Here is a 19,084-nt window from a genome sequence, read left to right as displayed (position 1 = left end):
GTAAGAGACTGTTTCTACTTTATCTTAATACTTTTTTTTGTAATTTTTAGCAAAATTAATTTTTTTTTTTTTGATTGTTTGTTTGAAAAATATAGATGTAAAACACATTGCATGTTTTAAAAATTTTAATTTTTTTTAAAACTCAGAAGTGACACAGTAAATATTGCAGTCCATTACAAAATATGAAACATTGGCATTGTTCAAGAAGAATAATTCAAAAAATACCAAAATGTTTTCTAAAAATATTTTTAAAATATTCTGCCATCATTTTTTAAAATTTTGCGGATGCCCTGCCATCATTTTTGTTACAAATGGAGGTGCCACTGTTGCCTGGTTAAAATAAAAAATTATCAAAGTATGTAATATCCATATATAAAACTATATCAAAATATGTGATATTCATATATAAAAATATATCAAAATATATGATATTCATATATAAAAATGTAATAATGCTAACTTCCCACATTGTTAGGATTACTAGTAAAGGAAATGCTTGTGAAAGCTGCTGAAAGTAAGGACCAGCAAGTTAAAGCAGTAGCAGAAAATACTGCAGGAATTGTGTTTTATAGTGTTCCTCATAAGGGATCATCCATAGTAACAATGAAGCCTGCTACAAAACTTATTTTTTGGCCATCAACAGAAATAAAAGAACTTAAAAAAGGTTAGTTGGTTTTTCTAAGAACTAAGCCATTGGTGATATTTGCATATAGGAGTAATTCTGTTTTCTATTTTTATATAATAAAAAAAACTATATACTTGCTATTAAAATAGCAGAATGATTTCTGCTATTTTAGGTTTAAGGCTATTTCGTTTTTCTTCCAGAATAATTTTTTTAATAGTTTTATTTATTTTGTCAATTGTATGTTCATTATACAGTGCACTTTTAGTTTGTTGGGAAACAAAGAAAGATTTATGTTATTTGTTCATTTGTAAAGAGTTAATTTATATAATTTCTTCAAAACTATTTTTTGGAAATGTACTGTTTTTTTTGTTGAAGTGCATTGGCAACTTTGGCCACATTGTGCCACTGTATATTATATCTGTACAAGTGAGTTCATGGGCTGATTTGCATGTTGTGTGGACTTAATCCCCATCCCACATTAGCTTGGCTGGTTAAGCCCTGGTTGAAAAAGCACTTAGAAATTCTTCTAGTGCAATGGTTCCCAACCGGTGATTCGCGAACCCCTGGGAGTCCGCAAAAGTGTTCCAGGGAGTTCACACTAATGAAGTCTGTTTAACTTACATAGGTATATTTACATAACTTACATAGGTATAGGTGTAATGAAGTCTACTTAACTTACATAGGTATATTTTTGTAAACTACAAAATGTAACTAACAATAAACAATAAAGTAAAATAAAATTAAATATAAAGTAAAGAATTGCCAATGAAAGAAACCAAATCTCCCACAATTCTTTATAATTAGTTTATTATCTTACAGTATATAGTTTTTTTAATTCTCAAAGACCATTGTTATGTATAGGTACTTAATAATAATTTTTATTATTACGCAATATTGCTTATAAAAATGTAATACTGGAAATATTTTATAATAAAAATTCAGAACTATTATATGATTTCAGAGAATATAGGCTTAGTGGCTTGCGATAAAAATATAGTGTTGAAAGGGTTCGCAATAAAAATATTGTGTTGAAAAGAGTTCGCAATAAAAAAATATCATGTCGAAAGGGGTTAGTGAGTCAAAAAAGGTTGGGAACTGCTGCCTTAGTGTATGTTGGGACACCCCCCCCTTCCCAGACAAGTAGCAAGACTGAAGTTTTTCTTTTCTGTAATATTTGCCTTCTCTTAATGTCTCAAATACTCTTGTGGGAAAACATATCCTTCCATTTTATAGATGAAGAATGTATTATATAAGAAAGTACTTGTTTTGTGCTTTTGAAAAGTTACATCAAATATAAGTAGCAAATCCAGGTAATGAAAAAAGTTATTTTCAAGAGCCAAAGGACACATACAGCTATGTTCCTCTGTTTATCTGAGTTATTAGTAGTAGTGGTACATAATGCAAAAAAGCAAGCTCATATAGCATCAGCAAAAAAAAAAAAAAAAACACATTACACATTCATCTCCTCCAGTAATTTGTCTGGTTCTTCCTTGAATTTATTGAAACTCTACTTCTACAACAACAGATGGTCCAACTGTCAACCACTTGATGGCCGAAGGCAAACCTTTTCACATCTATCCTGCAACCATCCTTCCTCAGTTTGAATTTGTCTCCTCATGCGTGTCATCTGAGCAAGCTCAATAAATGGACTGAGCTTGCTCAGTCCGTTGAAAGCCTTAAACTGCTTAATCAGATCACCCCCGCAAGTGCCTAGTCTCCAGATGCTGCAATTTGCATAACTGAAGCCTGTCTTCATAAAACCACCCTTTCATTCCCTTCACTAAAATCATTGCCCTTTCCTGTACCTGTTCTAGCAGATCTATATCCTTTGTAAAATGAGGCCTCGACACCTGTATGCAGTACTCAAAATGTGGCCTAACTATTGCATTATATAGTGAGATAATCGCCTCCTTATCCCTGCTAGCAAAGTTCCTGTATATCATAGACAAAATCCCATGTCCTGCAGCTTGTTTACATTGTTCGGAAAACTTCATATCTGGCTGTGCATTACCCTCAAGTCTTCTTCATTTTCCACTACTCTAAGTTTTGTACCACACAGTTAGTACGTTAATCTAGGTTTACTGCTACCCATATGCAGTATCTTTAAGTTTAACATTTGTCGATATTAAACTTTAACTGCAATTTCATAGCTCATCTGCCTAATTTGTTTAGGTATTTTTTGCAGTAGCTTACCCCGATAACTGTCATTAACCACCCTGCCAACCTTTGTACATCTGAAAATATAGATATTAAGCCTGATATATTTTTATCAATATCATTAATAAATATAGAAAACAACAGTAGGCCCAGTAATGAACCCTGAGGGACCCCCACAAATAGCATTAGTCCATGAAGAGAAGTGTCCATTAAAAACCACTCTCTATGGTCTCTCACTCAACCTATCCTCTTTATCCAGAGCAGTAACCTGCCCTTAAGGCCATTGTTCCAGTTTGTACAGCAGTCTTTTATGTGCAACAGTATCAAAAGCTTTTGTGAAATCCAAGTATATGATATTGATATTATTTTTTGCATCCAGTTCCTTTGCTATTGCATGATAATCTAATCAGATTGGTCAGACAAGATAGCCCCTTAACAAATCCATTTTGTGACTGCAGCATGGATTTGTTAAGGGTCAATCTTGCATTCCTGTCTAGATGGTCCTGCACATTCCTTTTTTTTTAACCAGACACATCATTATTTTCTATAATGCATGAAGTTAAGCTAACAGGTCTGTAATTACTCATAATTACTCATGTCACTTTTGATCCTCCTTTGTGAATTAGGGATACATTTGCACACCTCCAGCCCACGTGCGCCTCTCCTGAATCAAAGATGCTCTCATAATTGTGGCTAAGGGTTGGCTTACTTCTTTTTCTACTTCCCATAATATAATTGGATAGATCGCATCCACCCTGGGTGCCTTTTTTATGTTAAACTTCAACAATTTCTCTTCTACTTTCCTCTCAGTTATCATAAAATTATTTAGCTGCCTATTAGATTTTGATGAGCATCTGGAGTTCCTTCCTCCCAAAGGACTTTTCATGCAATGATATAAATACAAAATAACTATTCAGTTTGTCAGCATCATCAACAGTTAAACCGTCGACATCAAGGACCAAAGTGATTCAATCCCTCCTTCTACCCAGGGACTCACATCTAGTGAGTATGGGCTTGGCACACCCAGGGTCCTGAGCTGGATATCATCATTCTTCTCTTTCTTGGTGATTCCCTTCTACTTCTGACTCTCTCCCTCTCTCTCTCTCTCTTTCCGGAGTTAATTCAAAATTTTTTTTTTGGTTGGTGTAGCCTCGGGCTCCCTTGCACCATATGGCTAATAATAATAATAAGTAAAGAAGTCTTTGTTGCTTTTCTTTGCATTCTTTCAGACTTCTTGTAATCAGCCTTAGCTGATTTGTGATCAGCCTAACCTTCTTTGTGGCTTTATTACAGATTAGTTTATATTTACCTAGGCTTCTGTGTTACCTGATAATTTATATACTGTATATGCCATGAATTTTTCTTCTCTGCTAGAAGTGTGTGATTTACGTCTAAGCCTGGAACAGTATTTCTTAGTTGGTATGAAAAGCTTAGTAGCTTCTACGATTATTTACTTGAATGTTTCCCATTTAGAATTTACTGTTATTAACATTAATGGTCTCACCATCTAAAATTTAAAATTTATCTGAGACCACTGTAGTCACCCTTATGAAAGCAAAAGCCCTTCCCTTTACCCTTGTGAGTAGTTATGTCTTTAAGTAAATCCCATATCAGCACACTGTGATCACTGCCATCCAGAGGGTCTTTTACCTGCAGATTCATAATGCATGAAGAATCACTGCTGATAATCAGATCAAGAGTATTGCTTCCTCTTGTTAGTTCTTCAACATGGTGCGGAAGAAAATAGTGATCCAAAAAATCTACAAACGTATTGCTAGTGATGTGATTGACCAACCCATAAGTTCCAGTCAGTATCTGAAAAGTTAAAATCCCACATTATAAGACATTCTGATTTACTGGCCTACTCTGTTTTTCATTATACCCAATGCAGTCATTAGGCCTATAACACACTCATACTGTCATTTGTTTTCCGAGCGCTCATTTCACATGAAACGGACAACCTTGAACTGGCCATTCACTTCAGCTGGATGCACTCACTGCCTTAGATTTAATATGCTTCTTAACTAAGAGCATAATCCCCCCTCCTATCCTATCTGTCCTACAGAGTTGGAAAGAACCCAGGTGTTACATGACAATCAACACTATGTCATTTCTGCATACTTTGTATTCCCCCTTTCAAATTCTGCATCCATCTTGTCTGAGTGATGCCATGTCTTTGAAATCCCCTCATCGGCATTTGATTACTTAATCAGTACTTCAAATGTATCAAATTTATTTACTATCCTCCTAGAATTAGTGTACATGCACCTGTTCTTACTCTTAGTTGCGCTAACACAGCCCATGTATTATTTATTTCACGATGGCCTACCACAGGGTTTGAAATCCTTGAAACCTTGCTTTCCAGGCTGCCATATGTTCCAATAGAAGTGCAAGAATCACTTTCACCTTTGCCTGAGGTTCTAATTAAGTTTAAATCTGTGTATCACCCCCCCCAAGTTTATTAGTTTTCTGACCCACATAACACTGTATTCCCCCTTTCAAATTCTGCATCCATCTTGTCTGAATGATCAGAAAATCACTCAGATTTTCTGAGTGATTAGCAACAGAAAATATTCTTGCACCCCTTCTATTTAAATGTATCCCATCCCTGCATAAAGAATCTCCTGTTAACAAGCAAAGACTACACAGAAAAATTCTGCCCTGTGAGCTTTGCACAGTCTCTCCAAGGCCAAATTAATTGACAAGGCTCTTAACATTTACTCCAGGTGCCTCCGTAGCCAGGTGGGAAGGAGCAGCAGTGCATAGCACACGCTCCTTGATTAGACTGGGGTTCGAGCCCGTCACCACCAAATACAGAGGATGCGGAAAGGTTATGGAATGACCACCGCATATTCCCGGAGCAATATGGCCTTAGTTTCTAATATTCCTAAAAACCAAAGAACAACAACAACGTGTACTCCCTCCTATTGTGTCTGGGTAGGGTTGAAGACACTTTCAAATTTAATCCTAACTTGTGACTTTTTCACAACATTGCCCTGTCCTCAGTAAGTCCTCAGATCTCGTATTCTTAATATCATTAGTGCTCACACGTACAACAATATCACCTTTTTTGCCCTTAAAAGATGATATCTGCTCTACAACATCCTTACTTTTTCCCCTGGAAACATACCTTGGTGCTATTCCACCTATCCTTTTTGCACAACATATTTTCCATGTCTCTGACAATAGAATCACTGACAGTAACTACCTCCTGTGGGACCAATGCATTCTGCCTTGAGATTGCATTCGGAATTAGTACGGGGTGTCCTAGGAAACACCTGGACAACTTCATAAATTCATTACAAAAAGAAAAACAAGTTTATTAAAAAAAAAAACAATTTACTGCCATTGTTAGAACAACTCAGTTTTTTTTTTTTTTTTTTTGCCATATTAAGAAATTTCCACATTAGACTCCATTGTAAATAATAATAAGAAAATTTAAAAATAATAATAATAAGAGAAAAGGAAATGGACAACCTATGCATTTCCCTCTCCCCTTAGGTAATTATCCACTTAAACCATCCTCAATCAAGGACGATTGAGGATGGTTTAAGGGTTCAGAGAAACTACTAGTTAGGAGGGAGAAGGATAATATAGACACACATTTATCTGATGATATGGGTCAAATTAATGCTTGCACACAAAACTCAGGAATACTTGTTTGCTGTCACAACAGCAGATGTTGGCAAGATGTTCTGTGCAAAGATAAAGCTAGGGAAACAAACTTAAATAAGTCAAGGGGGTGCATCTTGGTGGTTAAACTACAGAAAAACACTTAGTCTTAACTGTGTACAGTAAAGCCAGGAATGTTGTCAATAAAATGGGTGAATGTGAACTTAGGACAACTAATGCTAATAATAGGGCTAATGGAAATGTAGCACAAACCTGTGGCTTTCTTGAACTATATATTAATACTAAATACTTTTATTTCTCTTTTTTTTTAAACTAAATTAAATAAAACTTTATTAAAAAGAACATTTATTTGGTAGTTGGAAATTAATTTTCACCTGACTGGCAAACTTGCAGCAGCAGCATAATGAATTAAATAACAAAGATAACCTGAAATAAGTCCGTTTTACTTTTCTTTTAACACTGCTGAAACTGCATTTCTTTCTCATTCCATATCAGCATCACTCATCAGCAGTGTTCAATCAGTATCTTTGCTTTTCTTTTAATACTGCCGAAGCTGGATTCCTTTTGGCCTACCATAACAGCATCACTCTCTACAGAATCCTGCAGTGTTCAATCAGTGTCTTATGGTATTCAAATTCTGAAAGCACCAAATTATTGTCTTCATTTGAAACAGAAAATGGTCCATTTTTCAAGTACTGCATAACTCCAGAAGTTATATCAAATGCTGTTTCATTCAAAATACCTGTTGCCTTTGTTCTGCCAGAACCACTTTGCAATAATTTAATAATATTGTTCTAAAAAATTTAAGCAAAAAAATGCTTTGCTTATACAGGGTGATTGTTTGTTATAGGGCTTTAGATGCATCAGCAACTTTGCTTGTACGGTTGATTGGTTGGTTGGTCAGTTATTGTAAGACTTTAAGTGCATCAGCAACTTAGACCATACTGAACAGTATACAATATGTCTAAATTGCTGTGTCCTTTGGTCAATTTGCTGTTTTCTGGATAAAAAGTCAGAGTTTTTGGGGGAAAAAAAACCATGCCACCAATGCCCAAAACTGACTAACTCAGCTGCATTGTGAAAAAGGCCCATAAAATTCCTCACATCAATGATGGGATTTGGATTCAGTTCTTTTCCACCTAGTGTGGGGAAGATGGTGATTATACCAACTATAGGGCGAATCAAAAGACTTGAAAACCATAGTATATTTTCTTATTTATTTTGTTATTACTATAAATATAATTATAATGGAGACTGCAATAAAAATTGAAAATATCCTCCTTATCAAATGTAAACACAAACCTTTTGGATTGAGTCTCATGCAGTTATTGTTGAAATTCCTGATTCAGTATTGACTTTTAATTCTTCCAATATGTGAAAGTTGCTAATGTATATGTAGTCTGAAAGATAAAAATCTGGGTATCATGGATGTTCAGTTATGAGTTATGTGCTATGCCTAGGAAAATGTGTGCTGCCTTTGCTGTAAACTGAACACTATTGGTTAATGACCGAAAACTAATATATAACAATTTTGATTATCACAAACAATAACAACAATTGTTATTAATTCGGAGTGGGAGGGAGATTTGATTCTAACTGCTACAGTAGCACACTGTAGCAATTGAAACTAAATTCCATCAAGTTGTCCATGGTAAAATTAGCACTTACAACTTGGATTGCATGGATTTTGAATCACCTATGTTACAATCAAATCAACATGTCCACTTTCAACCAAAAAACTTTATCTTTTTGTTTTCTTCTTGACATTGGCATTGCCAAGTAGTTTTGTACACTTGAAGTAGTGTTCATCTGGTTTTCATTAATATCAGATTTTCAAGTGTCAATAATATCAGATTTTCTGCCATGAAATATACAGGGTGTCCCAAAAAGATTTGGACAACTTCATAAATTCATTATAAAAAAAAGTTTTTTAAAAACAACTTACAGCAACTAAATTTTTTTTACTGTATGATAGGTGGCACTTGTGTGTTGCAAAAGCAGCAAAATTGAACATAGTCTCAACAGAAGGCTCAATGTGGGGCATAGTACAAAGAGACGAAATCTGACGTTCAAACTCAAAAGAAATTATCGAACAAAGTAACAACAACGACTATTTCCTATCAGCATTTGTGAGTGGCATCGAAAATTTATGGAAATAGGAACTGTCGATCACAAAAAAAAGAGTATGGACGTCCTAGTACAAGTGCCAAAGATGTAGATCAAGTACAGGAAACGTTTGCTAGGAGCACTTCCAAATCAATCAGAAACTGCCTCCAAGGAGCTCCAGTACCAAGATCAACTGTGCACAGTCCTGAAAAAATATTTAAAGCTCTATGCACACAAATTAATTGCAGAGTAAAAGATCTGCAGATTTAATTAACAAGTAGAGCCCAACATTGAAAAAAAGTCACAAGCTAGGGTTGAATTTGTAAGAGTCTGCAATTCTGAATAGACACAATAGGAGGGAGTATATGATAAGAGCCATGTCAATCAATTCAGCCATGGAGAGATTCTGCAAGGCTCATAAAGTAGATTTTTTTTTTCAGCGTCGTCTGTGATTGCTAACAGGAGAGACTGCTTCTACAGGGATGGAATATACTTAAATAGAAAGGGTGCAAGAATATTTGCTGATGCTATTGAAGCAGTGTTAGCTGGGTCGGAAAACTGCTAGCTTGAGGGCACAGACTAAAAGTTAACAGTAGCCGCAACCAGAGATGAAAGTGATTCTTCAACTGCTTCTATTGTAATGAGCAGCAGCCTAGGGAGCAAGTTGCTGGGGATCTCAAGAGCTGCTGGGAGTCATCTTGGAACAAATAAATCCATGGGCTGTGTTAGGGTAACTAAGAGTAAGAACAAGTGCATGTACACCAATGCTCGAAGCATAGTAAATAAATTTTATGAATTTGAGGTGCTGATCAAGGCATAAAAGGCAGATATTGTTGGGACATCAGAGACATGGTGTCACACAGATATAAGCAGTGCAGAATTGGAATTTGGGGAGTAAAATGTGTACAGAAAGGATAGACAGGTAGGAAGTGAGGAGGGGTTATGCTGTTAGTTAAGAAACACACAAAATCTAAGGAAGTGCATCCAGCTGACACGGGTGGACAATGCAATGTTGAGTCAGTTTGTTGTAACATAAACACTAGGAAAGGGAAAATGAGAGTAGGAGTGTGTTATAGGCTTAATGACTTTAATGAGTACAATGAACAATTGTGCAGAGAAACAGAGAGTGGGCCAGTAAATCAGAATGTCTTGTCGGGGGGGGGGATTTAACTTTCCAGATATTGACTGGAACTTGCGGTTTGGTCACTCACACAAAAGCAAGAACTTTGTGGATTTATTGGAGGATTTATTTGTGGATTTATTTATTGTTTACTTAAGCAACATGTTCAAGGGGCAAGCAGAGGCGGTAATACACTTGATCTGATTATCAGCAGTGATGATTCATGCACTAGGAATTTGCAGATAAAGGAACCACTAGGTGACAATTATCACAATCTACTGATGTGGGATTTACTTAAAGATGCAACTTCCATCAAGGGTAAAGGGAAGGGTTTTGTTTTTTGTAAAGGTGACTACAGTGGTCTCAGGCAGTTTCTAAATTCTATACAGTGGGATCAACTGATGATGTTAAAAACAGTGATTTCTAAATGGGAAGCCTTCAAGGAATTAATCTTGGAAGCTACTAGGCTTTTCATACCAATAAGAAACACTGTTCAAGATTTAGGCCTAAATGAATGTCAGATGAACTAATGAGGTTCATGGCAGAGAACAAAAATGCGTGGGATGCATATAAATTAGCAGGTGACAAAGGAGCCTATGGCAAATATAAGCTAGTCTGTAATCAAGTCACAAAGGGGGTTAGGCAAGCAAAGGCTGATTACAAGAAATCTTTGGCAAAGGATGCAAAGAAAAACAACCAAGACTTCTTTACTTATGTAAACTCTAGAAGGAAGGGGATGAATCAGATTGTTCCACTTGATGTTGTTGGTTTGACTGTTGCTGAACCTGCTGAGATAGCTGACAAACTGAGTGAGTATTTTGCATCTACATTCACACATGAGGAATTCTGTAAGGAAGGGAAGGACAGAAGTTTAGTAAATTCTAACAAGGAGATATATGGTTTTGTAATAACAGAAAGCCAAGTGGAGGAGAAATTGTTGAAGTTAAACATAAAAAAGTCACCTGGGGCAGATGAATCTAAACAGTTACATTGAAGGAGGCAACAAGGGAAGGAAGCAAAACTTTTGCCATAGTTATGAGAGCATCCTTAGATTCAGGGGAGATCCCCATGGACTGGAAATGTGCAAGTGTATCCCAAATTCACAAAGGAGGTTCAAAGGGTGAAGCAAATAATTATAGACCTGTTAGTTTAACTTCTGTTCTGGGGAAAATAATGGACTCACTGGTTAAAGAAGTGATGCAGGTTCACCCAGACAAGGCTGCAGTAATAGTTCAGGCATAGCATAGGTTTGTTAAGGGAATGTCTTGTTTGACCAATTTGATTGGATACTATGATGTGGTCACAAAGGAACTGGATGCAAAAAATAATTTTGATATCATATACTTGGATTTCAGGAAAGATTTTTGACACTGTTGCACATGGAAGACTGCTGTACAAATTGGAGCGGTATGCCCTTAATGCCATACTGCTGTAAAAATTGGAGCGGTATGGCATTAAGGGCAAGTTGCTGCAATAGATAAAGGGATCGTTGAGTGGAAGACAACAGAGAGTGGTAATAAATGAGGGAATTAAATTTTAGGAAGAATGTAAAGTTTCTAGAATGAGAACAGAGAAGGGTAACAAGATTGGTGAGTGGATCAAAGGGTTCTCTTACCAGAAGAGGCTTAAATTCTGTAAGTTGCAGCATTTGGAGATTAGCCACCTGCGAGGTGATCTGATTGAGGTGCACAAGGCTTTAAATGGTTTGAGCAGAATAAATTCTGATGGAATACTTCCACTTGCTCAGATTAAGAACCTGAGTGGGCATAGTTTCAAATTGAGGAAAGACAGTTGTAGAATAGATGTGTGGAAGTTTGCCTTTAGCCAGCGGGTAATTGATTGCTGGAACAGATTTCCATATGTCATTGTGGAAGTTGATAGTTTCAACTTCCACAATGTGTCTAGTTCAGCCTTAAATAAATTTAAGGCTGAACTAGACCACATTTGGAGTGACAGGATGGCTGATGCTCTATAATCTTTCTTTCTTGCATCATATGCCTCAATTGCTAATGCTAAAGTGCAGTTTATGCAGGCTTTTGAATCCAAAGAGAAACTAAGGCATTTTGAATTTACATTGAATATGCTTGACCATATGGATAGCGACAAAATTTTTTTCTAAATAGGTTGTTTTCCTGATGGGTTCACATTCCATGTTTCAGGAATAGTGAATAATGTTCGAATTTTTGGGCTCAGAAAACTCTCATGTTTACGGGAATTGTAACAGAGCAGCGAAAAGGTGATTCTTTGGTGTGCACTTCTTCATGATTATGTAATTAACCCTTTCTTTTTTAATGAATAGACCCTGAATGTTAACACTTACTTGGATAGGCTTGAGATTTATGCTTTCCCATAACTAGAAAAACTTCACTCTAATGTCTTTTTTCAGAAAGATAGTGTGCCTCCACATTCGGCATTGACAGTGTGCAAATGAATGAATCAGATTGGTCCACTGGATATTGATGGTTCAACTGTTGATGATCAAGCTCAGGTGGGTAACAAACTAAATGAGTATTTTGCATCTACATTCACACATGAGGAGTTATTCAGGGAGGGGAATGCCAGATGTGAGCTAGATGATTTTGCAATAACTGAGAGAAAAGTGGAGGAGAAATTGTTGAAGATAAATATAAAAAAAGGACCCGGGATGGATGGGATCTATCCAGTTATATTAAAGGAGGCAGCAAAGGAAGTAAGTAAACCCTTAGCCATAATTATGAGAGCTTCTTTGGACTCGGGAGGTACCCATGGACTGGAGATGTGCAAATGTGACACCAATTCAAAAAGGAGGATCACAGGTTGACACAAGTAATTATAGACCTGTTAGTTTAACTTCTGTTCTAGGAAAATTAATGTAGGCACTGGTTAAAGAAGCACTGCAGGATAATCTAGATAAGACTTCAGTTATAGCTGGGACACAGCATGGTTTTGTTAAGGGAAAGTCTTGCCTGACCAATTTGATTGGATACTATAATGTGGTCACAAAGGAACTGGATGAAGGAAATAACTTTGATATCATATATTTGGATCTTAGAAAGGCTTTTGATACTGTTGCACATGGAAGACTGCTGCACAATTTGGAGCAGTGTGGCATTGTAGGCAAATTGCTACTATGGATAAAGGGATGGTTGAGTTGGAGAAGACAGAGAGTGGTAATCAATGGACACTACTCTTCGTGGACTAGGGTTATTAGTGGAGTCCCTCGGGTTCAGTGTTGGGTCCATTGTTGTTTTCTGTATTTATAAATGCTTTGATGACGGTATATTCAGCTTAATGTCCAAGTTTGCATTCGATACGCAGGGTTGTTAATGACACTAATGACCTGCTGCAACAGGATCTAGAAAAGTAGAGCATATGGGCTGAGAGTGGCAAATGAAGATTAACACTGACAAATGTAAAGTATGGGAAGCAGTAACCCCAGAGTAACATATCAACTCTGTGGTACTACACTGACAGTGGTAGAGAATGAAAAGGACCTGGGGGTAATTGTGCAGACAGATATGAAGTTTTCTGAGCAGTGCACACAGTCTGCAAGAGCAGCTCATGGTGTGTTGTCAATGATATACAGGACTTTTTCTAGCAGGGATAAGGAGGTGATTATCCCCTTGTATAAGGCAATGGTCAAGCCACACCTTGAGAGTACTGTATACAGGTCTGGTGGCCTAATTTTAAGAAGGATGTAGAGCTGTTGGAATGAGTACAGAGAAGTGCAACAAGATTAGTGAATGGAACAAAGGGTTGCTCTTACGAAGAAAGGCTTAAGTTTTGCAAATTACAATGTCTGGAGACTAGGCACCTACGAGGTGATCTGATTGAGGTGTATAAAGCCTTAAATGGTTCGAGCATGCTCAATGCTGATGGGATTCTTCCTCTTGCTCAGAATAATCACCTGAAAGGGCATAAATTCAAATTGAGGAAAGACAGATGTAGGATAGATGTGTGGAAGTTTGCCTTTAGGCAGCAGGTAGTTGGTTGGTTGATGGAACAGACTTCCATCCTTTGTTGTGGAAGTAGATAGCCTAAATAAATTTAAGGCTGAGCTGGAAAGGTATTTGGAATAAACGGAGGGGTGAAATGGGAGCATTTTTTTTTTTTTTTTTTTTTTTCTGGCTGATGCTACATAAGCTTGCATCATATGCCTCTACTAATGCTATCAAAGTACAGTCAATTCCGGTTATTTGGGACACATCGGGACTAGTGCATTTTGGCCCGATTATCTGAAGTTTCGTGTAAATAGTGAAAAATACCATGGACCCCCCCCCCCCCCTTTACAATTAGTTCACTGTACAATCAAATCACGTTACAATGGAGTCACCATTGTAAAGTACTGTTCACTATACAATGTGTAATAAGCGCCGGTCATTGTGATTACTTTTGTGAATTGAATTTTAATTCAATTAAACAACAATTCTAATTAGCGAAAATAGGAGGAATATTATCCACAGGCTATAAAAGTAAAGATATATTAAGTACAAATTTACCTTTTATTATCTAACCAATTAAAAAAATTAAATGATACGTGAAATTCGTAAGAATATACATGATAATCGGAATAATTAATACGTACTGTAATATGTACATATTAACTAAACTAGTTGACATTTCTGTTCACTGTCATTTGTGGGTGGTTGGTTAAAATTTAAAACAGTAAAAAGATAAGCAATCAATAACAAAGAACATGGCACACACAAATTGCAAGTAACACGATACGTGAACGTGAGAATGGAGTAACAAATTACGAAGCTTTAAAAATAGAAATAAAGACAAGATTCTGAAAATTATTTTTTTTTTATATGATTGAAGATTCTATAGAAGAGTAAACACATTTTACCATAATAACCCACAGAATTCCAGCTGTCGGTATTATCGCAAATTCAATAATATCGAGTTTACTATCAGTTTATGATAGATTTCACTAACACAAAAGCGCGGGCGCCTCCGTAGCCAAGTGGGAAGGAGCAACAGTGCGTAGCACACGCTTCTTGATTAGACTGAGGTTCTAGCCCATCACCACCAAATACGAGGATGCGGAAAGGTCAGGGAATGACCACCGCATATTCCCGGAGCAATATGGCCTTAGTCGCTAATGCTCCTAAAAACCAAATAACATCAACAACTAAAACAAAAGCCCAATAAACAGGTGACTGCTAATTGTTTTTATTGTTTTATGGTTGTGACCTCCAGAAATCCGACCGAACTACGTGGTATGGTCAGAGACAATCATAGGGTAATCTTCAGTGCTGCTGTCTCCTGCCCTGATTAAACGACATTTTGTCCCAATTAAGCAAAGTAAACCCTGGCTATTTTCTCGATTGGGTTCTGTTTTTTAAGATTTGCCCCGATTAACCGGTGGCCCAAATAACCGGAATCCACTGTACACTGTAGTAGAATACGCGAATTTATTTCCCATTGTAGGGTTGTTGTAGAGTTTTAGGTGCATCAGCAACTTTAAACAAATTGCGCCGCATATAAGATGTCGGTAAATTGCGTGTGTTCTGCTGTAGATTTGCTGTTTTCTGGACGAAAAACCCAAGTTTGTCCAGAGAAAAACCATGCTACCCTCGCCTGAAACCAATGAACTCAGGCATGGGCTTGGCACACCCATGGTCCTCAGCTGGATATCATCATTCTTCTATTTCTTGATGATTCCTCTCTCTCTCTCTCTCTCTCTCTCTCTCTCTCTCTCTCTCTCTCTCTCTCTCTCGGGGTAACTTGGAATTTTTTTTTTTTTTTTTTTGGCTGGTGCAGCATAAGCCTCAGGCTTCCTTGCACTATATGGCTAATAATAATAATAATAATAATAAATCAATTGACAGGCATTTTTAGGCTGTTGGATTGGCTGTGATGGTCCCATACTATGGTAAGAACATTCACAAAACATTACCCGGTTAGACCTTTTCCTGTGGGGCTATGTGAAGGATTTGGTGTACAGAATGAAGGTACGCTGAAAAGGTTAGGCTGGCAAAGGAGATTATGAGAAATTGCTGGCAAAAAGAGCAAAGAGGGGGGGAAACGAATTCTTCACATATATAAATGCAAAGAAGAAATGCTACCAGATCGGACCCTTATGTAATGGATGTGCGATAGTATTAGATACCCCAGCTGATGTTCCAGATGAACTCAACAGTTACTCTGCATTGATATTTACAGAAGACAAACCCTTTACATGAATGAGAAATTATGGGAGTGAAGTTGAAAAAACTGTAATTAATGATGTTGAATTTTCACATGTTTATTTAATGAAAAAACCTTCGAGTCTACAGGCCAGTAAGGCTCCTGGGGTTGATGGCATTTACCCTTTAATCTTAAGGGAGGGGCAAGTGAGCGCATTGAACCATTGAGGCTAATTATGGCAAAACTCCTTGCACCACCTTTGTTAAAATGAAACCATCTCTATAAAAAAAGATTCCTTCTACTTATAGGTGTTGGCAATGCTGATTAAAAAATTTCTCCGTAAAATCTTGCAAGGTCTGTTAGAAAACAGGCCTTGGGCATGGGGTGGCATATCACTATAATTTCTTGTCACAACCGACAAACTGGTTAAGTCAGACTTTATTGGTTATTTGTTTTTTTTTTTTAGGAGCATTAGCAACTAAGGCCATATTGCTCCCACAGACTTTATTAAAATAAAATAAATAAAATACAATATTAAATATACATAAATAAAGCTTTAAAACAGATATAAAACCTTTAGGGGCAAGGTGGATAGTGTACAGTTCACTGTGTGTGTGTGTCTGTTAAATGTTATTTTAAAATACATTTTAAAATACAACAAAATGTGGTCCTTGAGGTTGTCACAGACATTCTCTCAGATAAGCCAGACAAGCTGTACTTGCTACCTGTGAGTCTAAAACGCTGACGGAACTGATAATCGGGTAACACTCAAGTCAAGTGGACCCAATTTTGGCGAAGTCCAGACGGTCTGTGACAGCCAAATCCTCTGCTTGTACCTTCACGATGGCGGGATTGTTAGTAATCCTGGGTATAACCTCCATGCACAATTACATGGTGGGTGACCACCCAGGTGTTAACCAACGTAAGCAGGGGTCTAGGTGTGGTGCCCACACCACATGGAGGAATGCCACCCCTCTATGTTACCAGGCAGTAGTAGGTGGTAGATGACTCTCATCAACCGGTGCAATACCACCACTTTGCTTATTGGAGGCTTGAAGTGGTGAACCCATGTTTAGTCTCTAGAGCTAAGTTCCGGTCAGCCCTTCCCTATCTCTTCCATCATGCAGACTTTTGAGGTTATGATGAACATCGTGGCGAGATCCAATATTCCTTACATTTCGAGGGTACAGCTCTTAAACGGTGTTCGCAGGCCGGACACTAGTTAGTACACAGGACTGAACCTATTGCTAACTCTCTATGAGACTTTCGGATCAGCTAGTGTATAATCTTGCTGCCCCTACTCTGCCAGATAGTGACTGGAGGGAGTCTGAGTAGTGTGTATGTGGGGAGCATTGTTGAGGCCACGTTATGTCAAGGATCTGGGTATATTCTTACCATGTGTATGCCATATCCAAAAATTTCATTACTTCATACAGCATGTCCCACCCACTTTTTCTTACTATTGAATACACCATGAATTGTCAAACTAATAGAGCAAGCTTATCTGCGAAAAGATCTACACCTCCCAAGCACTTCCTAATTCATTCCACAAATATATGTGGTCTCAATTCTAATCTCAATGATGTCCATTTCCACTTGCAATCTGCCAAACCCCCATGTACTTTTTCTGACAGAATCTCAGTTATCGGTTGATTTGAACACTGCTCATCTCAGTTGCCCAAATTATTCTCTGTATGATTCCTTTCACCTCAAAAGTGGTATTTGTGCATATGTCCGTTCTGATATTCCCTGTGAGAGACTTGGCAATTTGGAATCTCCTCTCTTTGATCTTCTCTGGCTTAAAATCTCTCTACCTCATTGTGTCAAATCACTTCACTAATCACTTGGAGCTCTTTGACTTCCTCTCTCTTTCCAACTTGACTTTCTCCAGTCCAACTTTCCTAACAGTGAGGTAATTTTTCTTGGTGATTTTAATGTTCGCAACTCCAGCTGGCTTCCATTTTCTAGTCACACCGACCCAGCTGGTTGAGATGCTTTGGTTTTGATTTGGTAGTTGTTGGCGCATCGGCTTCTGTGGCAATATTGCACCTCCCAAGGTTTTTGCAGTACTTTGATCCAAACCCGAGGCGGGAATCGAACCTGCGACCTTTGGGTTGCCGGGCAGGTACTTTACCCACTCGGCTAGCCCGGTCGGCTAGGTTGAGATGCTGAGGCTTTTGCAATTACTAATAATCTTGCATAGATTGTTCATTTACCTACAAGAATACCAGACAATGTGGCGCCTCGGTGGGCAGGAGCAGGAGCAGCAGAGCATAGCACACATTTCTTGGTTATAGGGTTCGAGCCCATGATGACCAAATACGGAGGATGCGTAAAGGGAATGACCACCGCATATCCCCGGAGCAATATGGCCTTAGTTGGTAATGCTCCTAAAAACCAAATAACAAACAAAAAAACAACCGGACAATGTGGATGCAAAATACTCATTCAGTTTGCTTGCTCAGATAACAAACAAACTGAATGAGTATTTTGCATCTACATTCACACATGAGGAGTTATTAAGGTTTGAAAATGAATGGCAGAAGGTTATCAAATTGTAGCACGGTGCTTAATGATTTTGTAATAACTGAGAGCAAAGTGGAGGAGAAATTGTTGAAGTTAAACATAAGAAAGGCACCTGTGGTGGATGGGATCTATCCAGTTATATTAAAGGAGGCGGCAAAGCAACTAAGCAAACCCTTAGCCATAATTATGAGAGCCTCCTTTGGACTCAGGGGAGGTCCCCACGGACTGAAGATGTGTAAATGTATCCCCATTTCACAAAGGGGGGGATCGAAGGGTGACACGAGTAATTACAGATCAGTTAGTTTAACTTCTGTTCCGGGTAAAATAATGGAGTCACTTGTTAAAGATGCATTGCAGGAAATCTAGAGAAGACTGCAGCAATAATTCAGACACAGCATGGGTTTGTTAAGGGAAAGTCTTGTCTGAAAAATTTGATAGGATATTATGATGTGGTTACAAAGGAACTGGATGCAAAAAATAATTTTGATATCATGTATTTGGATTTCAGGAAAGCTTTTGAGACTGTTGCGCATGGAAGACTATTGTACAAATTGGAGCAGAATGGTATTAATGGTAAGTTGCTACAATAGATAAAAGGATGGTTGAGTGGGAGAAGACAGAGGGTGGTAATTCATGGGTGCTGCTCTTCGTGGACTAATGTTATTAGTGGAGTCCCACAGGGTTCGGTGTTGGGTCCTCTGTTGTTTTGTATATTTATCAATGATATTGATAAAGGTATATCAGGCTTAGTGTCGAAATTTGCAGATGATACAAATGTTGGCAGGGTTGTTAATGACAGTAATGGC

At 37.6% G+C, this 19,084-nt stretch overlaps 1 protein-coding gene across 1 annotated transcript in view; it reads left to right on the top strand.

Moving 5' to 3' along the window:
• Positions 1-19,084, top strand: part of LOC150078317 (protein SERAC1-like) — a 295,680-nt gene that overhangs the window by 236,451 nt on the left and 40,145 nt on the right. The window contains exon 11 of the mRNA XM_090384527.1: positions 476-664. Within this exon, the coding sequence (XP_090240653.1) occupies positions 476-664 (189 nt within the window). The remainder of the gene's footprint in view (positions 1-475; positions 665-19,084) is intronic.

This window comes from Mastigoproctus giganteus, chromosome 11 (assembly GCF_048544385.1).
Source record: "Mastigoproctus giganteus isolate SK-2022 chromosome 11, ASM4854438v1, whole genome shotgun sequence".
Classification (NCBI taxonomy): domain Eukaryota; kingdom Metazoa; phylum Arthropoda; class Arachnida; order Uropygi; family Thelyphonidae; genus Mastigoproctus; species Mastigoproctus giganteus.
The sequence above is the reverse complement of the archived record's forward strand: the minus strand, read 5'-3'. Positions and strand labels throughout refer to the sequence as shown.